The 25,924-nt window shown below is 55.4% G+C and overlaps 1 protein-coding gene and 2 long non-coding RNA genes across 3 annotated transcripts in view; 1 reads left to right on the top strand and 2 right to left on the bottom strand.

The window, feature by feature from the left end:
• Positions 1–25,924, top strand: part of LOC135405723 (uncharacterized) — a 267,008-nt gene that overhangs the window by 75,152 nt on the left and 165,932 nt on the right. The window lies entirely within an intron of this gene.
• LOC135405672 (uncharacterized) lies at positions 4,988–5,929 on the bottom strand. Its single transcript, XR_010425930.1, has 3 exons — positions 5,701–5,929; positions 5,312–5,445; positions 4,988–5,101 (listed from the first exon to the last, which is right to left on the bottom strand). It is a non-coding gene; the product is annotated as an uncharacterized LOC135405672 (long non-coding RNA).
• Positions 11,040–12,749, bottom strand: LOC135406391 (B-cell antigen receptor complex-associated protein alpha chain-like; the record flags this gene model as incomplete). Its single annotated transcript, XM_064640790.1, is given in 5 exon segments — positions 11,040–11,225; positions 11,228–11,273; positions 11,377–11,445; positions 12,545–12,598; positions 12,600–12,749. Coding segments are annotated over 5 exon segments (381 nt in total), but the record flags the coding sequence as incomplete, so codon positions are not given.

Genomic DNA, 25,924 nt, shown 5'->3' on the forward strand with positions numbered 1-25,924 from the left:
CAGAGGGGCCCTCAGGTCCTCAGCAGGAATCAGCAACCAGGAATAGACACAAAAGGCCCCCCTGAAGATTTCGGAGGGAGTGTCCTGTAGGGAGGGGACAGTGTCACCCCACCAGAGCAGGGCTGGCAAGTGGGAGGCCGCTCCAGGGGTCTGCAAGAGGCCTCATGCTCTGCTTGGCCCTACCAGTGCCTGGTACCAACACCCTCGGCTGCCCCCGGCCCTGGGCAGCTCTGCTGCCACAGGCTGTGCCCTCACCATGGCCCTGCAATGGCCCTGCCTGTCCCTCCCCCGTGGCCCTGCCCGTGGCCCTGTCCCTTGGCTCTCTCTCTGCCAGCTCAGTGTGGGGCACATGGGCTGGGGGTCCCTCCCAAGCCCCCCGGGCAGCCGGCGTTGGCTGGGGGGATGTGAGGGCTGGGCCTGCTCAGCACAGCCCCGGCCTCGTGCCCAGCGCCTCTTTCCTGACCCACACAAGACCTTCCCGGCCCCCCCAGGGCTCCCCTGCTGCTGCCTCTGCTCCTGGTCCTGCCTTTGCTGCTCCCTTGCCTGGGGCAGCGGCTGCAGGGGGGGATGGCAGCAGCTTCAGCTCCACGGCACTTCCTGGGGGGAGCTCAGCCCGGGGGGGACGGGCAGGGACCTGATGGGGATGGACAGGGGCCCAGCAGGGACAGACAGGGCCTGCAGGGGAAGGCACAGGGACAACCTGCCCCCCACACTGACACCGCTGTCTCTGCTCCTCCTTGCAGGCTCTGTGGCCAGGCACAGTTTGTGTTCCTGGGTGCCCACCATCTCAGCACTTGGAGACCCTCAAATCAGCGCCTGCAGCTCTGCAGCAAAGCCCCAGCTCACCTGGCACACAGGGAATGGACACAGCACCTGCTCGGGGATGGGCTTTCACAGCTTCTGTCTCTTCCCCACCACGGGGCTCTCCTTCCTCAGCAGCACCTCTGCCTTGCACTTATTCTCAGCCTCACCTCAGGGACAGCTCTGGGCTCACCTCCGCGCCACTTCTCAGCCTCACCTCAGGGCCTGGGCTCAAGGACAGGAACCTGCAGGGAGGGGACATCAGGTGCAAGCTGAGGGCTGCCTGCTTGCACTGGCCTCTGGGCTTCTTTCTCCTTCTACAACCATCCCACAACTTAGCCTACTTTTCTAATACCACAAATTTACAGACTAACCTTGGAGATAGATATGGACAGACATCTCTATCACCCTGGGGATAGAGCCTCAAGCATGTGCTGCCATAGGAATGGGAATCACAGAATCACAGAATCAGCCACATTGGAAAAGACCTCTGAGATCATCAAGTCCAACCCTGGATCCAACCCCGCCGTGCTTCCCAGACCATGGCACTGATGCCACATCCACTCTCACCTCCAACACCTCCAGGGACGCTGACTCCACCCCCTCCCTGCCCAGCCCATTCCAAGGCCTGATGACTCTCTTGGGATAAAATTGCTTCCTAATATCCAACCTAAACCTCCCCTGGCACAGCTCAAGACCCAGCCCTCTTGTCCTACTGCTGCTTCCTGCCAGAACAGCCCCACCTCCACCTGGCTCCAACCTCCTGGCAGGGACTTGCAGACAGTCAGGAGGTCTCCCCTGAGCCTCCTCTTCTCCAGCCTCAACACCCCCAGCTCCCTCAGCCTCTCCTCACACCACTTGTGCTCCACTCCCTTCCCCAGCCTCGCTGCTCTTCTCTGCTCCTGCTCCAGCCCCTCCAGGGCCTTCCTCAACTCAGGGGCCCAGAGCTGGACACAGCACTCCAGGGGTGGCCTCACCAGCGCTCACTCCAGCCCAACAATCACTTCCCTGCTCCTGCTGACACACTCTTCCTTACACAGGACACCAGCCATTGGCCCTCTTGGCCACCTGGCCACACTCTGCCTCCTCTTCAGCTGCCTGTCCATCCACACTCCCAGCTCCCTTTCTGCCTGCCTGCTCTCCAGACACTCTGGCCCCAGCCCGGGGGGCTGACGGGGCTTCTTGTGGCCAAAGGGCAGGACCCGGCCCTTGGCCTGCTGGAACCTCATCCCCTTGCAATCAGCCCATGGATCCAGCTGGGCCAGGTCCCTCTGCAGAGCCCTCCTGCCTTCCAGCACATCAACACACCCCCAGCTTGGTGTCAGCTGCACATTTGCTGATGAAATGCCTGGTTCTGCAGCAGCTGCAGATGCTCAAGGGGCAGCAGGACCAAGTCAGGGGCCTCGGGGGGCCTGGGGGGCTTTGGGGTGTGGGAGGGTCCTGGGGGAGCTGGGGAGGGACTTTGGGGATTGGGGGTACACACCAGGACAGACCAGTACAGACCAGTACCTCCTCACTGCTCCCCAGATCTCTCCTGGAGCTGGGCCACCTTGTCGTGGGACATCTGAGCCCCCCCCAGTGCCCTCCCAGTACAGCCCAGTGCCCCCAGTACAGCCCACTGTGTTCCTGTCCCAGGGTGCCAGGTGATCCCTCTTTGGGGGGGGTTGGAAGGGATTGAGGGGGGGGCTGGGGGAGATTTGAAGGGATCTGGGGGGGGGGGGGGTTGATGGGGATTTGGGGGATTTTGGGGTGCTTTGGGTGTATTTGGGGGAGTTAAAAGGGGTCTTGGGGGGGTCAAAGGGATCTGTGTGGGGAGGGGATTAAAGGGAAAATGGGGGCTAGGGAAAATGGGGGGTTAATGATGTCTGGGGGGAAAGAGGACTAGCAGCAAGACGAGCAGGTGAGTCCTGAGACCCCCCTAGTGTACCCAAGACCCTCTTTGTGACCCTCAAAACCCTCTGGGACTCCCAAAATCCCCCTAGAAACCCCCCAAACTGCTTCAAAGACACCCCCCCAAAGCCCTCCAGGACTTCTCAGTTCCCTCGGAGACTCCAAAACTCCCTCACGGACTCCCAAACCCCTTCAGGGACCTTCAACCTCCTCCCTAAGTCCCCTCACGGCATCAACCCCCCCCCAGAGACACCCTAACATCGCCTCAGGGACCCCTAAAATCCCCTAAGGGACCACAAAACCACAGAACAGCAGAAGAGCTTTCTGTAAAGGAAGCAAAGCAATAAAATCATCCTCGCCCTTCCAGTTTTTCCTTCATCTTTTTTTTCGTTTTTCCTTTTTTTAGGGTTCTTTTTTTGGTTGGGTGGTTTTGAATTTTTTTTCCGAAGGAATTTCTCAGGACCCGAATCCAACATCCGGGTTCTTGGGAGGCCTCCCGGGCCCCGCGGCCCCCGACAGGGTTGCAATCCCGCGCTCTGCCTCTCGGGAACCCCCGAACCCCCGCGCTAAACCCTCCCGAGCCCTCCAGCCTTTCCACCCACAGCCGCGCTCCCCGCAGCCCCCGAGGGGATCCCCAGAGCCCGCTCTCACCCGCTCCCGCCAGGTCTCACAGACAAAAGAAGGCCCCAGCGCCATCGTGACTTCCCGGAAGCCAACACGGCGCTCTGCGCGCGCACCGCCTGCACAGACCCCGCTGCAGCCAATCAGCGCGCGGCCACTTCCCCGTCCGCCCGCCTTCTGCCACGCCCGCCGCCCTGCGCGGTGCACGATGGGACTTATAGTTCTTATGGAGTCAGCGGCCATTTGCATGGACTTTTTGGTTTTTCTGGTTTTTTTTCCTCTTTTTTTTCTTTCTTTATTCTTTCTTCTTTGTATTCCCCCCTTTTTTCTTTCTCTTTTTTCTTTCTTTTTTTCTCATTTATTTCCTGTTCTTTTTTTTCTATTTTTTCTCATTTTCCTTCTTTTTTTTTTCTTTTTATTTCCCTTTTTCTTTTTTTTACATTTTTTTTGTATCAGTTATATTTGCAAGGAAGATTTAAACACAGGTCAAAACAATCTCCAGGTACATATCTTACAATAATCTGGCATTGTTCCAGGTTCATGAGGATTCCCAAGATCACAAACACTGAGACATGAAAGGTGCTCACACAAAAAACAGCTTTCCCTGCTTTTTTCCACAGGTAAAGCAAGTGTGGAAGGGGCACTTGGCCCCAGGCAAGATGCTTTTACAGCCACTTTAGGCAGCCCAAAGTGGATCTGGCTGGCAAATGGGATTATGATTATGCTTTCAGGGACTATTTCCACAGTACATTGAGGGAAAACATTGAGGGACATTTCTTCATCTCCTGAAGGGATGAGAAGAGGGGGGAGCAGGTGCTGTGGCCCCAGAGCTTCTCTCTGCTTTGGGGACACTTCTGTGTTTTCCTCTGTCCATTGAATTTCTCACAAAGAAGGAAAAAGCTACAGGAACTCCAGTCTGGAGTGGTCAGGACATGTGGAAGCAGAGGAATTTTTCTTTCAAGCTGGGATTGAGAGTGCAATTTCACACTCCTTTGGAGAGCATTAACTAAGACATCCCATTTCTGCCCAGGGATCTTCCAGGGGGAACTCAATCCGGGCTGTGGGCAGGTCCCTGCAGGGGCAGCAGCTTCCTCTGCACATTTGAGGGGATAAAGCTGCTCTAAACCTACACTCCAGCTACTCCACAGTAATTTAGGACTTCTGAGGACAGTTCCCCACTGTTTCCACCCCAGCAGAGACCTGAACACATCCCGTGGGCACTGTGTGACCACCCCTGGCATTAACACCCTGCTGGAATGAAGACACTGACTGTAAATACACTTGTCTACCTGTAAACCTCCACTTTCTTTTCTACTATACAGCAATAACATTTTCTATTCATATTGCAGCGACAGACTTAACAAATTGAATTGCTTTAGAAATTAAAATGCATTCCAAAGTCAGGCAATGCTAAACAAGTAAAGTCTTGAACCCTCCCCCCCAGACCAGCCCCACTTTCTGCTTTCAGAACCAGTCCACTTCTTCACTCTCTTCACAAAGGGAGAAACTCTCTCTTTCCACCTCTGAAACAAAAATTTCCTCCCCAAAAGTGATCAGAAAGAGTCTACTTAGGCACTACTGCAAATGGAAGTTGTCTAATAACCAGTCCTTCTAACTCAGGAAGAGGAGGAGGTGAAGAAAGTCACAACAAATGTTTGGATTCCTTCCTCTTTGACCTTTTCTCTTCCCTATCTGATGCTCTGGGACGTGTGCAGGGGGGTCAGCATCTCTTCAAAGATGGCTCCTTTCACATCAGAGCCCCTCAAATTGGCTTCCTGGAGGTCACAACCTGATAGGTCACAATTTGGAAGGGGAAAAGAAAAAGAAGTGTCAATGGAATGCACCCAGAACTCTGTTCAAAGCTTTACTTGAAGTCCATTTACCTGAACTCCATTTGTACTCTGAAGCTGGAGAGGTCAGCCAAAAGCCAGCAATCCCCCAAATCACCAGCTGACTATAGGAGAGAAAGGAATAGGATGGAAAATGAATCCTAACTCACTTCCAAATCAGTTCCTGCCAACGTTGCTCCCCTGAGGTTACAGTTCTTTAGTTTGGCGTTTCTCAGCGTTGCAACTCGGAGGTTAATTCCTGTCATCTGACTGCCCTCCATGGCCACTCCTTTCAGGTTGGCACCTGGAACACACACAGAAAGGAGTTCTGTGAGGAAAACCAGTCAGAAACACAGCAGCTCCACACTGGTGCTGCCTCAGAGCTGTGTGAATTGGAGGAGGACAAGGGGATTTGGGGCTGAGATGGTCACAGACTCAGTGCAGCCCTTGTGGGCCCTTCTCAGGGTTGGACAAACCACAGCTGGACCTTTTCTGGGCCATAGAAATGGACAAACACAGGCTTCAGTTGGCACAGATTCACAAGGCAAAAGCTTCTCACCTTCCAGATTAGCTTTAAGGCCTGAGGGGTCCTCAGAGTTGCAGCCTTTCAGGGACGCTCCCTCTGCGTTGGAGCGCAGCATCTTCACCCCTGGCAGGTTGGCACACTGGCACAGACAGGAGTCACTGAGAGCCGGAAGAACAACACCAAAGACAATCAAGAAGACACTTTTAATTTCTGCTTTGGGAGTCAATCCCATTAAATCATTACTGGGAGGAAGTGTAAAAGCTTTGGGAACCAGAACAACTGTAGATCCTCCCTTTGGATTCCCACTAACTCAGTGCAGGTGCAGAGTGACTCCACTTGTTCCCACACTCTCCCACCCCTTCCACATCATCCCGCAATCCCCAGCCCCCTCATGCTCAGTTTGGGGGTCCCACTCTCCCCTTTCCCCACTCTTCTGACCTCTCCCACCCCTTTCCCATCATCTCCCAAAACTCAGATCCCTCCCCCTCCACTTCTAGGGAGTCCCGCTCCCTTCCCAATCAATCTGGGGTCCCACCACCCCTTTTGTCCCCTCTGACCCCCCTTTTCCCACCGACCTCCCCTCTCCCACCCCCTGCTCACCCAAGAGCTCCTTGCCCACAGCCAGGGGGGCTCCCAGCACCACCAGTGCCTAGAGAAGTCTCCACAGAAAAGGGGGTGGGTGGGGTTGGTGGACTCTGAATGGGTTTAGGGGGTGCTTAGGGGGCTGTGGGGATCCCAGTATGATCCCAGTATGATCTCAATATGATTGCAGTTCCCCCTGCACAGTCCCAGTTGCTCCCAGTTGCCTCCAGCATAGACCCTGTCAATCCAAGTATGATCCCAGTCTTCCCCCAACATGGTCTCAGTCAATCCCAGTTGCCCCATTGAATATCCTGTCACTCCCCGTTGCACCCTTTATGCTCCAAGTTGCTCCCAGTATGATTCCAGGATGACTCCAGTCACCTCCAGTATGATCCCAGGATGACCCCAGCTTGGGCCCACCTGTTCCCAGTATGATCTCACTTCCCCAGCGTGGTTCCAGTTGCTCCCCTTCACCCCTACTATGACTCCAGTAGCTCCCAGTATGATCCCTGTCACTCCCAGTCTCTCCCAGTATGTCCCAGTTGACCTCAGCCTGCTCCCAGTCAGTCCCTGTATGATCCCACTCACTCCTGATTGCTCACAGTAGCTTCCAGCATGATCCCAGTTGCTTACAGCCACTTCTAGTCACCTCCAGGTGGGTCCTAGTCGCTCCCAGTATGATCCCAGTCACCTCCCGCGTGATCCCACTTGTTCCCAGTATATCCCAGTTCACAGAATCACAGAATTAATTAGGTTGGAAAAGACCTCTGAGATCATCAAGTCCAACCTATGACCCAACACCACCATGTCAACCAGACCATGGCATCAAGTGCCACATCCAGTTGTTTTTTAAACACCTTCAAGGACAGTGACTCGACCACATCCCTGGGCAGTCCATTCCCATGTCTAATCACGCTTTCAGTGAAGAAATTCCTCCTCATATCCACCCGAAACCTCCCCTGGCGCAGCTTAAGACTGTGTCCTGTTGTCCTGTCACTTGTTACTTGGGAGAAGAGGCCGATCCCCACTGGCTACAACCTCCTTTAGGGTGGTTGTAGAGAGTGACAAGGTCTCCCCTGAGCCTCCTTTTCTGCAGCTTAAACCCCCCCAGCTCCCTCAGCCGCTCCTCACAGGACATGCACTGCAGATCCTTCACCAGCTCTGTTGCCCTTCTCTGGACCTGCTGCAGCACCTCAATGTCCTTCCTAAACTGAGGGCTCCAGAACTGGACACAGAACTTGACGTGTGGCCTCCCCAGTGCTGAGTCCAGGGGGACAGTCACTGTTGTGAGAACGCTTCTGTTCCACGTTTTCACGGCGTTTGTGACAGATCAGATCAAGTGACCTTACGGGGATGGTTCTACCCCTGGCACAGGCGGTGCAAGCCCAGCAGTTGTTACAGGGGACGTGCTGAGGGAGAAAAGCAGCTGAAGGAAAAGGCCTCGGCCTTCATCACCCTCACTTAGGGGGGGCTGGGAGTCGCTGGACCCCCCCAAAACACCCCCCGCCTCCCCCATGCTCCCCCGCACCAAAACCCTCCTGAATTTTGGAGCCTCCCCCCCCCCCCACGCCTCCCCCTCATGTCGTGGTTGGTTCTGTGCCGTGGTGTCCGTGCAGTAAATTTGGGGTGTGTCCCCCCAATGGTGTGTGAGACTCCCCCGAAATAGAGACACCCTCAAAATGGGAGGGGAGACCCCCCAAAATGGGAGAGGGGACCCAGAAATAAGGGGGGTAAAAATGGGGGGGGGATAAAGTGAAAGGGAGGGACCCCAAAATGGGGTGGAAATCCCCCAAAAGCAGGGAGGGCTCCCAAAATGGGGGGGTACCTCAATATGAGGGAAGAGACCCCGAAATATAGGGGGGAACCCAAAATGGGGGTGGGGGCAAAATGGGGTGGAAAGCCCCCAAAATCTGGGGGACCCCAAAATGGGGGGGGACCCCAAAATGGGGTGAGGACCCCAAAATGGGGTGAGGACCCCAAAATGTGGTGGTGGTAAGACCCCAAAAGGGGGGGAGGGAAGACCCCAAAATAGGAGGGGAGACCCAAAGTGAGGAGGAATCTAAAATGGGGAGGAAAGCCCCAAAGATGGGGGCGGGAAGCCAAAATGGGGAGAGACCCCAAAATGGGGAGAGGGGACCCCAAAATGGGGTGGAAATCTCCCAGAATGGGGTAGAAAGCTCCCAAAATCTGGGGGGGACACTCAAAATGGCAGGAGATCCCAAAATGGGGGACCCCAAAATGGGGCCTGAGACCCCAAAAATGGCGCCTGAGACCCCAAAAATGGCGCCTGAGACCCCAAACTGGAGGGTAGGGGGGAGAAATGGGGGATGGGGATCCCCCCCAAAAAAGGAGAGGGGCCATAAACTGGGGCTGTCACCCCAAAAAGGTGTGGGGGAAGGAGCCCAAAAAAGGGATGGGAGGAGGGACCCTCAAAATGGAGGGGGAGGGGGTGCCTTTCACCTCATAGAAATCCCTCGGCCCCACAGGGACAGTTCTGGGCCCTATAGGGACCCCTCAGCCCCATAGGGACAGTCCTGGGCCCTATAGGGACCCCTTGGCTCAATAGGGACGGTCCTGGCCCCTATAGGGACCCCTTGGCCCTAAAGGGGTCCATTGGCATCACAGGGACACTCCCGGGTGCTATAGGGACCCCTCAGCCCCATAGGGACAGTCCTGGGCCCTATAGGGACACCTTGCCTCTATAGAGACACTCCCGGGCCCTATGGAGACCTCTTGGCCCCATAGGGACCTATAGGGCTCCTGGGCCCTATAAGGATCCATTTGCCTTGCAGGGACAGTTCTGGGCCCCATAGGGACCTCTCAGCCCCATAGGGACAGTCCTGGGCCCTATAGGGACCCCTCGGCTCCAGCCCCCCCTCCCAAAAAATGTTCTAGCGCTCCCCCTCCGGCAGTGCAGGCAGGGGGGCAGTGCAGGCAGGGAGTGTAGTACAGGCAGGGCTGGCAGTGCAGGCAGGGGGGACAGTGCAGGCAGGGGGGCAGTGCAGGCAGGGAGTGTAGTACAGGCAGGGCTGGCAGTGCAGGCAGGGGGGACAGTGCAGGCAGGGAGGGAAAAGGCTGGAAAAAAGGAGGTTTTGTGTGCCCCCCCCGGGACACCCATTAACCCCCCCCAGATCCCCATTGACCCCTCAGCCCCTCCCAGGATCCGCAGTGACCCCCCCGGGACACCCCCTGCACCCACCAGGGCTCCCCCCGATTCCCCCGGGACCCCCATTTCCCCCTCAGGTTCTCCCCCATTGCCCCCAGTTCCCCCTCATTTCCCCCTCAGATTCCCCCCATTACCCCTCAATTCCCCTTCATTTCCCCCTCAGATTCCCCCCATTACCCCTCAGTTCCCCCTCAAATCTCCCCATTTCCCCCCTCACGCGCCATCGGGGTTCCAATTTCCCGCGCTCGGCGCTGATTGGCTGAGGGGCTGGCGAGACCGGCGCTGATTGGCTGAGGGGGAAAAGGCGGGAAAAGGAGTGCGCAGGGTGGGGGGGGAAGGGGGGAAGAGGGGCTGAGGGAGCGTGAGGGGAAAATGGGGGATAATGGGAAGGAAATGGGAGGGAAATGGGGTAAAATGGGGGATAATGGGAGGGAAATGGGGTAAAATGGGGGATAATGGGAGGGAAATGGGGGAAAATGGGACAGTGAGGGGGAAACAGAAGGATATGGGAGGAAATGGGGAAGAATGGAAGGAAAATGAGGGGAAATGGGAAGGAAGTGGGGGGAGAATGAGGGGAAATGGGAGGAATGGGGGGAAATGGGCAAAAATGAGAGATAATGGGGAGAATGGGGTAAATGAGGGAAAATGGAGGAGAGAGAGGGGGAAATGGGAGAGAATGGGGGAAATCGTAGGAAATGGGGGTTAATGGAGGATAACAGGGGAAAATGGGAAAAAATAGGGGATAATGGGGTAGAAATGGAGGATAATGGGGTAGAAATGGGAGATAATGAGGGAAAATGGGGGGAAATGGGGTAAAATGAGGTGAAATAGGGGAGAAAGGGAGGGAAATGGGAGGGTAATGGGGGAGAGTGAGGGGGAAATGGGGAAAATGAGGGGTAATGGGGGAAAATGGGAGATTATGCGGGATAGTGAGGGGGAAATGGGAGATAAGGAGGAAGAAATGGGGGATAATGGGGGATAATGGGGAAAAATGGTGGATAATAGGGAAAAATGTCAGATAATGAGGGAAAATGGGAAATAATAGGGAAAAATGTCAGATAATGAGGGAAAATGGGGAATAATAGGGGAGAAATGTGGGATAATGGGAGAAATGGGGGACAATGAGGGAAAATATGGGATAATGGAGGGAAAAGAAGGGATAATGGTTTAAAATGAGGGGAAATGGGTGTCTGAGAGAAAAAGGGGGCACAATGGAGGGAAAGTGTGGGAAAATGGAAGAGTGAGGGGAAAATAGAGGATAATGGGGGGAAATGAGGGAAAATAGGAGATAACGCAGAAATGGGAATATGGGGGAAATAGGAGATAATGAGGAAAAATGGAGGGGGAATGGGGGAAATAAGGGAAAATGGGGTAATGGGGAAAATGGGGGATAATGAGGGAAAATGGGGGAAATGAGGGAAAATAGGGGATGAAGAAGGAAAATGAGGGATAAGGGATAATAGGGGAAAAAATGGGGGTCACTACAAGACCCTCCTTCCCATCAGACTCTGAGGCATCTCTGCTTTCACCTTGGCCTCCCCTTGCTGATTAATTAACCACTCATTAATTACTAACGAGTAATTAACCCCCCAAAACCCACAGAACGCATCCGGCAGCGCAGCAGCTTTATTTTGGGGGGGTCAGCACGGCCTTGTGTCACCAGAACAGAGCATTGGGGAGGGCCAAGCAGAGCCAGGGTGTCCCAAACCCCTTCCCAGGGGGTCCCATCCCCCTTTTTCAGGGGGTCCTCAGGGCTTTTCCAGCTGGGAGTCACCGGGGAGGGTCCCCACGTCCTGGTAGGTGGGTTGGGCCCCCGGGAAATGTCCTCGTACATCGAACACTCATCCAGGTTCAGCCCCTGAAAGCGGGGGAAGGGGGGGATTCGGGTTGGTTTGGGGGGGTTTAGGGCTGATAGACTCCCCAGCATGATTTTGGGGCACGGGGACCCCCCAGAACGTCACCTCGTAGAGGTTTTCCTCCTCGCATGTGGTTTTTTCAGGGTGCAGCAGCTGCTCGTTGGCCCAGCGCTTCTGTGGGGGGGGAACAGGGGGCATGGGGGGGGTTGGAGTGGCCGGGGGGGTTTTGGGGCACCAGAGGGGATTTAGGGGTGGCTAGGGGGGGATTAGGGGTGGCCGGGGGGGGGGAAAGGGGGAAAAGAGAATTTTTGGGGTGGCCAATGGGGTTTTGGGGGGCAGTAGGGGAGATTTAGGGATGGTGGGGGGGTTGGAGGTACAGGGGGGTTTTGGGGTGGCCAGGGGGGGTTTTCTGGGGGCAGCAGGGGGCATTTAAGGGTGGCTGGGGGGGGAAAGAGGCACAGGGGGGTTTTGGAGTGGCCAGGGGGGGCTTGGGGGCACCAAGGTGGAAATTAAGGGGTGAGGGGGGAAAACTAGGGGTGGCCGGGGGGGAAGTGTTGGGGTGGCCAGGGGGGTTTTTGGGGGCACCAGGGCGATTTAGGAGTGGTCGGGGGGGGGTTGGTGTCTCTGGGGAGGACTGGGGGATTTGGGGATGGCAGGAGGAGGTTGGGGGGAACTGGGGGAGATTTGGGGGGAACTGGAGGGTACGGGGGGTTGAAGGGGTTTTGGGGCATCCGGGGGGGAATTGGGAGTGCCAGGGGGGTTGGGGGTGTCGGGGGGGATTGGGGTTACCCAGGGGGGGATTTAGGGGGACCTGGGGGGCAATTGGTGTCCCCAGGGTCTCAATTAATGTCCCCAGTGTCCCACCTGGTGTCCTCAGTGTCCCAGTTGGTGTCCCCAGCATCCCAGTTGGTGTCCCCAGTGTCCCAATTGGTGTCCCCAGTGTCCCAGTTGGTGTCCCCAGCATCCCAGTTGGTGTCCCCAATGTCCCAATTAGGTGTCCCCAGTGTCCCAACTGGTGTCCCCAGTGTCCCATTTAGGGGTCCCAAAGTTCCACTTGGTGTCCCCAGTGTCCCAACTGGGGATCCCAGTGTCCAAGTGGGGGGTCCCAGTGACAGAACTGGGGGTCTCAGTGTCCCAGTTGGGTGTCCCAGTGTCCCAGTTGTCCCAGTGTCCTAGTTGGTGTCCCAGTGTCCCAGTTGGGTGTCCCATTTGTCCCAGTGTCCCAGTTGGTGTCCCCCTGTCCCAGTTGTCCCCGTTTGTCCCAGTGTCCCACCCTGAGCAGCAGCAGCAGCCCCGGCCCGGCCGAGCAGAGCAGCAGCAGCACCCCCCTGCGCCGTCAGGATCCGGTTCTTGGTGCTCTCCCTCAGTGCCAGGAACGGGGCGGGAACCGGCTCTGCGGGAACGGGACTGGGTACACTGGGAGGGACTGGGGTATACTGGGAGGGACTGGGGTATACTGGGAGGGAGTGCAGGGCACTGGGTTATACTGGGAGGGACTGGGCTATACTGGGAGGGACTGGAGGGCACTGGGTTGTACTGGGAGGGCACTGGGTTTTACTTAGAGGGAGTGCAGGGCACTGCGTTATACTGGGAGGGCACTGGGTTATACTGGGAGAGACTGGGTTATACTGGAAGGGCACTGGGAGGGACTCAAGGGGGATACTGGGAGTGACTGGAACGGACTGGAGTGGGACTGGGGGGCACTGGGAGGGGCTCAAAGGGGATACTGCGAATAACTGGGATGGACTGGGGGGCACTGCAGGGCACTGGGATGGACTGGAGGGGCTCGTGGTAGCACTGGGTTATACTGGGAGGGGACTGGGATGGACTGGGTTATACTGGGAGGGGACTAGGATGGACTGGGAAAGACCAGTGACTCAGATGAGACCCCCCAGTCCCCCCTGACTCCCCAGAGACCCCCGGGACCCTCCCGAAGGTGCCGCAGGGCTGGGGGGCACTGGGATACCCTTGGAGGGGACTGGGATGGACTGGGTTAAACTGGGAGGGACTGGGCTATACTGGTACCATGCTGGGGGCACCGGGAGGGGCCGAGTGACCCGGCTGAGACCCCCCCGCGCCCCCCACTCACCGAGGACCCTGACGAAGGTGCCCGCAGCTCTGGGCCGTCTCTCCCCCGGACTCCACGTGGCAGAAGAAGAGCCCGGAGTCGTTGTGGGACAGTTTGGGGAAGGTCAGGGTGGAGCTTCCCCCCCCTTCCTGCACCACCCGGTCCATCCGGCGGCCCCCCCGGGTGGCCACCACCTCCTGGGGCCAGGGGCAGCTCCGGGGGACCTCCCCGAGCCCGGGGGGACACGCCTGGAGCCAGGTCAGGGCGGTGTCGGGGGGGCCTCGGAAGTGGCACTCGAGGGTCAGGGGGGTCCCCACGGGCCCCTCGCGGGAGGGGGGCCCCCCCCACACCCGGAGCCACCCCCGGGGCGGGGCCGGGGAGCAGGAGGGGCTCGGGGGGCTCCCGGTGGTCACGATCACGGGGGTCGGTGTCTCGGGGGGGCTCCGGGGGGGGAGGTGGGGAGGGGGTCGGGCACGAGGCGCAGCCTTCAGGAGGGGTCTGGGAGCACTGGGAGCCTGCGGGGACAGAGGGGGGTTATGGGGGGTCCCCCGGAGCTCCCCAACCCCCATGGAGGGCGACTGACCCCGGGGGGGTCACTGGGGGTCCCTGTCCCTGCTGGAGGGGGGTCTTTGAGAGTTCCCAGAACAGTGAGGGGTCATTGGGGGTCCCCCCGGGGTCTCTGAAGGTCCCCCAGACCCATCGGAGGGTCATTGGGGCCCCCCAGCCCCTCCCAGTTCCCCCCCTCCCCCCTCTCAGTTTCGGTTCCCTGTCCCAGTTTGGGAACAGGAAATACTGGGGGGGGGGGGACATTTTGACACAGGTGGGGGGGGACAAAACCCGATGCTGAGACCCCCTGAGACCCCCCCAGACCCAAACCCTGAGACCCCCAGACCCAAATGGAGACCTTGGGATCCCTAAGACCCCCAGAACCAAATCCTGAGCCCCCCAGACCCAAACCCTGAGCCCCTCTGACCCAAACTGAGACCCCCAGACCCAAATTGAGACCCCCAAGACCCAAACTGAGACCCCCAGACCCAAACCCTGAGACCCCTGAGACTCCCAGACCCAAAGCCTGAGATCCCCAGACCCAAATCCTGAGCCCCCCTGACCCAAACTGAGACACCCAAACACAAACTAAGACCCCCAGAACCAAGGCTCCCAGACCCAAACTGAGGCCTTGGGACCCCTGAGACCTCCAGACCCAAAGCCTGAGACCCCCTGACCCAAACTGAAACCCCAGAGACCCCTCAGACCCAAATTGAGACCCCCCCAGACCAAAACTGAGACCCCCAGACCCAAATCCTACCTGCGAGGAGCAGGATGAGGATGAGCAGGGGTCTTGTGACCCCCCAGTTTGGGAGAGGCCTCCGATTTTGGGGAGCCCCCTCCATCCCCCCACTGTCCCTGCCGAGGCCCCAAAAACAGGAGATGCAGCCCAGTGACCCTAGGAGGCCACGCCCACCCAAAATTTCCCCCGGGGGGAAGGGCTGGGGGCCACGCCCATCCATCCCCCGGACCTGATGCCTCAAAATCCCCCCAGGACTTCTGAGGGGGGGAATTTTGGGGGTCTCAGGGGACTCAGTTTGGGTCTCGGGGTCCTCCCAGGTCCCCCCCGTCCTTCTTCCCTCCTCCCCCAGGCCCCGAGCTGAGGACGGAGAGCCCGGAGGACAAATCCCCCCGTGAGACCCTGGTGGGAGAGGCCGTTTTGAAGGGCTCCCCGGCGCAGGAAGGCAGCGGGGAGGAAAAGGGCCGGAGATCCCCCCGCAGGAGGGGCTCCAAAGCCAGCCCAGGGTGCTCTGAGGAGGAAAGAGCCAGCCTGTGCCGGGAAGGCGGTCAGAGATTCAACAATTGCTTTAGTGTAGAGCACTGTCCTGTCTTATCCTGTACTCCTGGTAGTTTTAGTGTGTATATTGTGCAGTAAATAATTCTGATGAAGATGTTTTGTCTGATCATTTGTAACCCTAAATAATTCATTTCTATCAAGAGATCTGATTTGCCATCTTTAAAACCTGGGGGACAAAAGTGGTTCAGTCACACCTCTGTAATTCCTCTAAACTGAAACTGTTGGCATAATCCAAGGCTGGGATTGGATCCAGCAGCCCCCAGCACCCCACAGGAAGTTGGGAGCTCAGTGCAGCCACCCCCCTTTGCCAACCCCCCTGTGCCCAAAGACCCCCATGGGACTGTCAGACCTGCCAGACCACCCACCCTTTTCCACCCTTCTCCCTGTTCCTTCCACTTTTCCATGGTCCCCTCAATCCCTAGCCCCCCCATGCTCAGTTTGGGGGTCCCACTCTCCCCTTTCCCCACTCTTCTGACTTCTCCCACCCATTTCCCATCATCACCCAAACCTCAGAGCCCTTCCCCCCTCCACTTTTGGGGGGTCTCTCTGCCCTGCCACTCACTTTAGGGTCCCACCACCCCTTTATCCCCTCCGATTCCCCTTTTCCCACTGTCTGTTCCCTTCCCACCCTCCACTCACCCGAGAGCTCCTCACCCACAGCTGGGGGGCTCCCAGCACCACCAGTGCCCAGAGAAGTCCCCCCAGAAAAGGGGTTGGGTGTAGTCCTAATGGGCTCTGAGTATGTTTGGGGGTCCTTGAGGGGCTGTGGGGAGGTTTTGGGGGGTCCCAGCACCCTTTAGGGTGAGTTGGGTGCTTTACTGAGGGGCAGGTACCCTCTCAAAGCCCCCCCAGAGCAGACTGACACAGGGGGAACACAGGGGGGGTCCCCATTTCTGATCCATCCTGGGGCCGATTCTGCCCCCCCAAACTCAGCTCCACCCCAAGCCCCTCCCCCACTGTCTCCCATAACCAGGACTGGGGAGAACTGGGAAGGCTCACTGGGATCTCTGGAAGCAGCTGGGTGGTGTCAGAATAAAAGCAGGGGAGGGAGGGACACAGGACACCCCAAAATCCTCGTGGGGATGGGGGGGGGTCCAGCCACCGGCTCAGGAGCTCTGTGGGGAGAGAAAAGGGGGTGACACCACAGTGGGGGCCTCATGGCACAGAAACAACAGAGGGACATTGTGGAACCTCGTGGAATCAACAGGACATTACAGAATCACAGACTCAAAGAATATGCCAAGGTGGAAGGGACTCACCAAGATCACCAAGTCCAACACTTAACCCTGCCCAGGACCATTCCCAAGAGTCACACCCTGGGTCTGAGAGTATCATCCAAATGCTGCTGGAGCCCTGGCAGCCTTGGTGCTGTGCCCACTGCCCTGGGGAGCCTGTTCAGTACCCTCAGTCCTATACCTGGTCCCCCCAGAGCAGAGCTCAGTCCCTGCCCCTCCTCTGCCCCTGCCCATGGAAGTTGGACCTGCAGTGAGGTCTCCCCTCAGTCTCCTCTTCTCCAGCTGAACACACCAAGTGCCCTCAGTGTCCTCACACGGCTTCCCCCCAAGGCCCTTCCCCATCCTTATTGCCCTCCTTTGGACACTCTCTAGTGGCTCAATCTCTCCCTTCCATTGTGTCCCCCCAAACTGCCCCAATGGTGCAGGTGAGGCCGCCCCAGGGCAGAGCAGAGCGGGACAATCCCCTCCCTGGCCCAGCCGGCCATGCTGGGCCTGATGCCCCCAGGACAGGCTTGGCCCTCCTGGCTGCCAGGGTACTGCTGACTCAGGGCCAACTGGCCACCCACCAGCACCCCCAGGGCCCTTTCCCAGCACTGCTTTCCAGCCTCTCCTTCCCAGTCTGTCCGTCCATCTGGGGTTGCCCCATCCCAGGGCAGAATCCGGCACTTCCCACTGTTGAACTTCTCATGGTTGGTGATTCCCAGCCCTTGGATCTCTCCAGGTCTCTCTGCAGGGCCTCCCTGCTCTCAGGGGACTCAATAGCTCCTCCCAGTTTGGGGTCATCTGCAAACTTACTTAGTGTTGCTTCCAGTGCTGCATCCAAGTCACTGATGGAGATGTTGGAGAGCACAGGGCCCAGGTGGAGCCCTGTGGAACCCCACCAGTGACCCCCATCTGATGTCACCCCAGTCACTGTCACCCTCCGTGCCCGACCCAGGAGCCAATTGCTCACCCAGCACAGGATGTGTTTATCCAGCTCTGGGCTGGACAGTTTGTCCAGAAGGATCCTGGGAGAGACAGGACTGAAAGCTTTACTGAAATCCAGAAAGATCACATCAACTGGCCTCCCTTGACCAGCCAGGTGGGTCACCTTGTCATAGAAGGAAATCAGATTTGATAGGCAGGACTTTCCACTCCTGAAGCCCTGCTGGCTGTGTTGTCTTTCAGGTGTTTTTCAACCTCTCCCAGAATAATCTTCTCCATAACTTTACCAGGCACTGAAGCGAGACTGACAGGCCTGTAGTTTCTGAGGTCCTCCTTCTCGCCCTTCTTGAAAACCGGGACAACATTCAGCAGCTTCCAGTCAGCCGGGACCTCTCCAGATTCCCAAGACCACTCAAAAATCATCGAGAGAGGTTTTCTGATGATATCAGCAGCTCTTTGGGGATTCTGGGATGAATCCCATCTGGCCCCAGAGATTTGTAGGGATCCAGGTAGAGCAGCAAATCCCACAAAATGTCAGGGATAACTGGGAGTTGATCATTCTTGCAGTCATGGTCCTGCAACTCAGGGCTCTGAGACCCCCTTGGTCCGTCATCCGTGTTGAAGACAGAGGCAAAGAAAGCGTGAAACACCTTTGCTTTGTCCTTGTCCCTGTGTGGGAGGTGACCATCCTCATCCTGGAATGGGTCAATGACAATTCTATACTTCCTATTGCCATTATTATATTTGAAAAGACCCTTTTTATTGTCCCTCACATTTCTGGCAGCTTCAACTCCAGCTGAGCTTTGGCCACACAGATTTTCTCCCTACAGTGATGAGCAGCATCTCTGAATTCTTCCCAAATCACTTGACCTGGCTTCCACTGGGCACACACCTTCCTTTTTTGCCTCATTTCCAAGTCACAATGATCTGTTTATTCCATGAGGCCTTGCAGTGTCCCAGTGGCCCCTCTGGGTCCACAAACCACTGCAGTGTCACAATGGCCCCTTGATTTCATGATGTTCCACAGTGTCCCAGGGTTCCTCTGGCTCCAGGAGGCCCTGATGTGTCACAATGGACCCACTGTTCCATGAGGTTCCCCAGTGTCCCTGTGTCTCTTTGGTTCCACAAGGCCCTGGAGTTTCACCATGGACTTGACTCCATGAGGCCCTTCATTGTCATAATATCCCCTTGATTTTATGAGTTTATGAAATGTCTCAGGACTCCTTTTGTTCCATGAGGCCCCACAGTTTTTACAAGGGACTCTTGCTTCCATGAGATTCCACAGATTCCAAGGGTTCCTTCTGTTCCATGAGGCCCTTAAGTGTCACAGTGGCCACTTGATTGCATCAGGTTCCACAGAGTCCCAGGGTCCCTCTGGCTCCACGAGTCTCTGCAGTGTCACAATGGCCTCTTGGTTCCATGATTTTCCACATTGTCTTGGGTTTCCTTTTGCTCCATGAGATTCTGCAGGGTCCAAAGGCCTCTCGATTCCCTGAGGTTCTGAAATGTCTCAGGGTTCATTTATATCCATGAGTCTCTGCAGCGTCTCAATGGCCCCTTGATTCCATGAGGCCCTGGAGTGTTACCCAGGACCATTTATTCCATGAATTTCCACAGTGTCACAGAGTCCTTTTTGTTCCATGAGGCCCCTCAGTGTTACAGTAGCCCCTCGATTTCTCCAGGTTCTGAAATGTCTGAGGGTTCTTCTGGTTCCATGCGGCCCTTCAGGGTCACAGAGTTCCCTCCATTCCAGTGTTCCGGGGTTCCTGTGGTTCTGTAGTGGGCTGACCTTGGCAGGACACCAGGTGCCCACCCAGCCACTCTGTCACTGCCCTTCCCAGCCCGACAGGGGAGAGAGAATAAGATGGAAAAGGACTCGTGGGTTGGGATAAGGCACTTTACTAAAGTCAAAGCCAAAGTCTGTGCCCACCCAAGGCAAGAGGAAAAGAACAGGGTTTATTCTCCCCCTCCCATCAGCAGCCATGTCTGGCCACTTCCCAGGAAGCAGGAATTCAGCACACGGAGCTGCTGCTCAGCAGGCAAACACTGGAAACAACAAATGAGCCCCTTCCTCCTCCTTTCCTCAGCTTTTGTATCTGAGCTGACATCACATGGTCAGGAATGTCCCTTTGGTCAGTTGGGGTCAGCTGGCCTGGCTGTGTCCCCTCCCAGGACCTTGCCCTCGACTGGGGAGGAATGTGACAGTGCTGGTGCTGTGCCAGCCCTGCTCAGCAGTGCCCAAACACTGGTGTGTTCTCAACACCTTTCCAGCTCCCACTGCAGAGCCCAGCACTGGGAGGGCTGCTCTGGGGAAATGAACTCCAGCTCAGCCAGACTAAAAATGTACACAGCTAAAAATGTATAAATAGGTCAAAAAATGATGTATCGGGGTCTGTGTGGGGACTGGGGCTCTGTCAGTCTTTCGCACACACCTCTGCTCATACATGAAGTAAGGCCTTGCTTTCTAACACTAAAAAGACAGTGTGAGAGAGTTTATTTATCCCAACAGTGTCAGAGTATTTGGCAACAGAACGAGTATTTTAAATATACGTTGGTGGTCTGTTCCAGAGAATATGGGATAATCCTGGCTTTGCAGAAACCAGTCTAGAAAAGCTCTGGATGACAAGGAATATGCACCATTGGAGCTGTGGTACCAAAAGTAGATATCACTGATAAATAAGAATTCCTCAGAGGACATCCAGGATCTGTTATCACAAGACACAAATGAAATTTAGTTGAGAGAGATTCTACAAGTTTGTGAGAGCACTCCTACCATGGAGAGCCTGACCTGGGGAAAGCTGTAGCTCCATATCTGCAGTAAGTGAACAAATAGAAAGCCAAACCAATAATGCAATTGACATTTTGCAGCAAGAAATCATCAGCCTTTCAAAGGCAGTCAAACAGAACTGAATGGCTCTGGATCTGCTTTTGGCTCCCAAAGGTGGTGTGTGCACAGTCATCAACACCAGTTGCTTGCTGGGTATATGTGGGTCAGACTTTAGGAATTCCAACTGATTTGGAGAAAATTAGAAATAGCACCGGAATCTTTCATGACATACAAGAAAATCAAGGGCAAGATGTATTTAAGTAAATAACTTCATGGATCCCAAATTTAAGTGCAACCCCAAGAACCCAATTGGCACAGTTATTGTAGTTTTGATATTAATTGCTGGACTATGGATTTTATTCCAAATTTGCAAAATGGGATATAACAGAATGTGCAGATCCATCAAAAACTATCTTACCTAAAATTGAAAAAGGTCTCCAAAGGATGGTTGGCTACTCTGTACATTGGAATTTTAATAAACTTTACTTTGTCCACATAGTGTTAAGGGTGTTGATTAGTATAGTTAAGGTACTAAAAAACTTAAATAAGATATGTTTAAGTTAGTCTTTAGAAGATTAGATTGCATGTTTTAAAGTATTAAGTAGTCTGATAAAATAGGACAAGTTTAACTGAATAAGTTGTTTTAAATAATTCAATAGTAATTTTTGCTTCTTAATGTCTTATGTCTTGCTGAATATTCAGTGATTCAAGTGGAAGTAATCTTAACAGAAATAACTAAGATCACTTCCAAAGGGGGGGGGGGGGGATTGTTGGAAGTTATATAACTTTCCGAATAACTTTTCTACTAATTGTTTTAATGAAAATTTCTAATTACTGTTTTAATTAATCAAAAACTGTGTTTTCCCACTGTAGCCAGCATTCTGGTATGATGGGAACACACTTTGGAAAAATTGCTGAAACTTTAAGTTTTGCTGAACCAACCTTGGTATGCTCAAAGGAACAAGGCCTGGGAGAGAGAGATGTATTGCTGAGAACTGGACACCTGGAATGCAGAATTTATGGATTGCAAGGACATTTTCCAGAAACCAGAGATAAAGAAGAAACTAGCAAAGACAGTTCAGCAATTGTACTGAAACTCCCTCTCTGAGAAAAAGATAATAAAAAGCCTGAAAATGTGGACTAATTAGCATGAGAAGTGAGAAATCAAACACCAGAAGATAGAATACTAATTAATAAGATAACTATAACTTGTAGCCAATGAACACCGATTCCCTTTTTTGCTAAAATGTATAAACAGTTGAATGATTTGATAGGTGATGTACATGCGAGGTGGAGCAACCCCCCATGTACCTCAGTGCAGAATAAGGTAATGTTGACTTTCCAACCTAAAAAATTGGCTGGAGAGTTTATTTCCCTGTGTTCAGTGACAGGAGGACTCAAGAACATGACCCACACATAAGTTGTGGAGGCTGTGGGCCCTGTTTTAAGTGGTATGGAGACAAAGGACAGTACAGGAGTAGCCTGGAAGTGTTTGAAGGGCAGTTTCAGAGATGGTGGAGCTTTTCTTCCTAGAGGAAAACAGAATGAGAAAGAAATAATGCCACCAAAGGCAGCTGGGGGGGCCCAGAGTTGATATGAGGAGAAAGGAATTTCACTCCAAGGGCAGTGCTGTGGTGAACACATCATCCAGAAGGAGTCTGGACGAGCCCAAGGCTTTGTGTGTGCAGGAAGAGCCAGGGAGGACGCAGATATGTCAGTGCAGGAAGGTGCCAGCCAGGTGGGGCAGCCGGGGGGATGACGACAGCCTGCAGGGAAAGGGGCAGGGCATGGACACCATAGGACAGCCTGGGCTGGAGAGGAGACAGGGAGGGGGAGAAACTGAAAGGCCCTGACAGAGCCACCTTCTGCAGGCCTTTGGCCAGGGCTGCTGTCTGTGCCCCTGATGCCAGGAGGAGGGGAGTGGCCCTTGCAGCCCTGGGGCCTCATGGCCTCCTTGTCCCTGCTCAGCAGCCTGGCAGGTGCCACCCCATGGTCCTGCCCTTGGCATTGCACATCCCACATCCCAGTGGCCCAGGAAGAGCCCTGAGGAATGAGGCAGGGACAGGATCTGCCTTCCCAGGGGCTGGGAATCAGGGCTTGGCCCGTTGGATTAAGGAAAGAAGTCAAGGTTTATTCAGCATCAGAGCCACCTTTCCCTTGCTTGTCCATCCTTGTCATCACTGTCTGCAGTTTCCTGCTCTAACTGGAACCTGGGGACACCTTTTCAGTTGTGTCCCTCAGTGAGACTCATTAGCACTACAAGAAATTTTGTGTTTCAATCTCACTTTGACTTCTTGAAAAGTTGTTTGAACTTCCTCTCAGGGACTGAGTCTCATGTAAACAATGACAAACCCCCTGGAGAGTCATGAAATGCCTGGGGCTGTTGCTGTGCTGCTGAGCTGGGCTGGGCTCCTGGCACACAGGGAGCTCCTGGGAAGCAAGAAGAGCTTCAAAGAGACAGCTCTGCTGCTGACCAGCTCCTCTGCACAGCCCAGTAGGGCTGAGGGCACTGCCTGCAGCACCCAGGGGAAGGGAGAGAGGCAGGAAAAGGTTAACGGGAATCAGGATTGGAAAGACAGTGAGCTGAACCTTCAGTGGGGGAGAGATTTTCACAGCCTCTCCATGGTAAGTCTGTGCACGCAGGACAATGTTGCTGGTGTGCCTGGAGGAATCTGCCAAAGCTGGCACATCCCATAGCCTGGAGGATCTTTTAGGAGGACTCCCACAGTTTCTCTGTTGCAGAGGAGCAGGAGGAGCTCCAGGGCAGGGCTTCTCTGTGGCACCATCAGAGGGACAGGGCAGGATGGCTCCTTCCAGGGACAGCTGCAGGGTGTGAATGGGGGGTGCAGCCAGGAGTGCCCAGGGCTGTCCTGCAGAGCAGGGTCCTGCAGCCCAGAGGGCTCTTTGCCAGGGCAGGAGATCTGTCACTGCTGGGGTCACCTCTCACTCTTCCTGGGGAGCTCCCACAGCACTGTGCAGTGAAGCTGTGGGTGGAAGGAGTGACTCTTGGCAGGGCAGGACAGGTTTCTTCTGCTGTTGAGAGGGTGCTGGTTGGGCAAGGGCTGCTTGGAGCTCCAGCTCATGGCCAGGTCATTTTGATGCAACTTTTCATGAGCACCTTCAGGGCCAGACTTTCCTGCTTGAGTCTCTGCTTTCATCAAGCTGTGCTTCTACTTTTCTTTCAACCTGGTAGGAATGGAAACTCAGCTGGACAGTTAAGAGCAGGGGCTGAGACTCTTAAACCATCGTGCTGATGTTTCCTGAGAACCTCAGCCAGTGCCCTCACCCTCACCAGCCTCCAGATCCAGCCAGCAGCATCTTCCTACTGTCCCCAGGCTTGGGCTGAGCTCTTCTTTAATCCCTGCACAGTCTGAGCAGCTGCAGGGCTGAGCTGTGCATTCAGGGGCTGAGCTGGGCTCTGGGAGCACTGGAAGGGAGGGACCACAGGGCCCAAGGACCAGCTCCCAGCTGGGACAGCTCCAGGCAGCAGAGACATGGGCAGGGAGGGGGAGAATGCTGAGGGTAGCCCTGCTTCAGGGGAGATGTGGCACCTCCCGGCCCTGCCCTGCAGTGCAGACCCCTTCCCTGAGCAGCACAGCTCTTGTGTCCCCTCCCAGCCAGCACAGCCCTCAGCCCGGGGGCTCTGGGCCCTCAGGCACCTCCTGGGCAGGCAGAGCAGCACGAGGGATGGAGGGCATCTCTGCTGCCCTGGGCCCATTTGCTGCTGAGCAGGGCCTGAGGGGACTGTCCTGCACTGGGGCTGTCTGGGAGGGGCTGTGCAGGGAAGGGAAGGGAAAGCCTTTCCTCAGGGCCCAGCTGTCTCTCTTCTTGCCTTGCTCAGGTGCTCCTACTATTGCTGACAGGCTCTCTGGGAATGGCAGGTTGAGCTGCAGAATCAGGTCCAGCCCCTGTGGCTCCTCCTGTGCAGGGCTGAGCACAGCAAGGAGGTGTCCCAGCTCTCTGTGTCCCGTGGGGCTCTGGGCTCTGGGAGGCTGGAAATGAGATGACTGTCCCTGACTTTGGGAAAGGGGGAGCCAATTTCTCTGCCATGGGTCCCTCTGCTCTCCAGGGGAACACAGGAATGGAACCTTGAACTGTGTCTCAGAAAGGTGCCAGTGCAGGGCAGCTGGCACAGGACAGAGGGACAGAATAGCTCCCCTCACTCTGCACTAGGCCTCAGACAATCCTCCTGCCTCACAGGCCTCTCTTTTCTCCTGCAGTGCAGCAGAATCTCTCCCTCTGTCTTCTGCCATTCCCCTACCTGCACCCTGGCAGTGCTGTTGCTGACAAGCTGGTGTGCCTTAGGAGCAGATTCTTTGTCAAAGTTCACCCAGCAGGACTGGCCCTGCCCTCACTGTTCCTATGCACTGACTGGGGGGAGCAGGGCTGACTGCCCAGTGTTCTGCAGGGTGAGGTCCTTCTGCTCACAGAGCACTTGTCCAGCAGCAATCGGGGCTCCAGCAACCACGGGAAAGAAGGTCACCTGGACATGGTCAAGGGGGAGGTGTTGAGGAGCAGGGATGGGCCTCTGAGAAAGGGCTTTGGTTTTTCCCAGAGAAGTCTGCCCTGCACAGTCACTGTCCTTTCCTCCTTGAAAAGGTCCCCAAGTCCAGAGGCAACAAATATCCAACAGCAGCTCCATGCCCCAGTTCCTCCTCCTGGCATTTGCAGACAGGCGGGAGCTGCAGCTCCTGCACTTCTGGCTCTTCCTGGCCATCTCCCTGGCTGCCCTCCTGGCCAACGGCCTCATCCTCAGCGCCGTAGCCTGTGACCACCACCTGCACACCCCCATGGGCTTCTTCCTGCTCAACCTCTCCCTCACAGACCTGGGCTACATCTGCACCACTGTCCCCAAAGCCATGGACAACTCCCTCTGGGACACCACAACCATCTCCTACCATGGATGTGCTGCCCAGGTCTTTTTCTTTCTGTTCTTCATGTCAGCAGAGTTTTACTTCCTCACCATCATGTGCTACGACCGCTACGTTGCCATCTGCAAACCCCTGCACTACGGGACCCTCCTGGGCAGCAGAGCTTGTGCCCACATGGCAGCAGCTGCCTGGGCCACTGGCTTTCTCAGTGCTCTGCTGCACACAGCCAGTACCTTTTCCCTGCCCCTGTGCCAGGGCAATGCCCTGGGCCAGTTCTTCTGTGAAATCCCACACATCCTCAAGCTCTCCTGCTCACACTCAGGCTACCGCAGGGAAATTGGGCTCATTGAGGTTACTGCCAGTTTATCATTTGGTTGTTTCATTTTCATGGTTTTCTTCTATGTGCAGATCTTCAGGGCTGTGCTGAGGATCCCCTCTCAGCAGGGACGGCACAAAGCCTTTTCCACGTGCCTCCCTCACCTGGCCGTGGTCTCCCTCTTTGTCAACACTGCCACATTTGCCTACCTGAAGCCCCCCTCCATCTCCTCCCCATCCCTGGATCTGGTGGTGTCAGTTCTGTACGTGGTGGTTCCTCCAGCACTGAACTCCCTCATCTACAGCCTGAGGAACCAGGAGCTCAAGGATGCTATAAGGAAAATGATGACTACAGGTTTTTTGAGAAGCAATAAACTCCATCTTTTCTTCTGCAGAACACTCCTTGTATAACTCATTTTGGGCCCAGCCTGCCTTCTAAAGCTTCTGAGAGTGGTGGTGGTGGGGGACTTTTCTGTTTTTTTTACTTCTGTTCATGTCATTAACACTGAAATTTTATTCTTCATCCCATATAGAATTCACTGTCTATCTCTTTCTTCTGTTTGACCCACA

Source organism: Pseudopipra pipra, chromosome W (genome assembly GCF_036250125.1).
Source record: "Pseudopipra pipra isolate bDixPip1 chromosome W, bDixPip1.hap1, whole genome shotgun sequence".
Classification (NCBI taxonomy): Eukaryota; Metazoa; Chordata; class Aves; order Passeriformes; family Pipridae; genus Pseudopipra; species Pseudopipra pipra.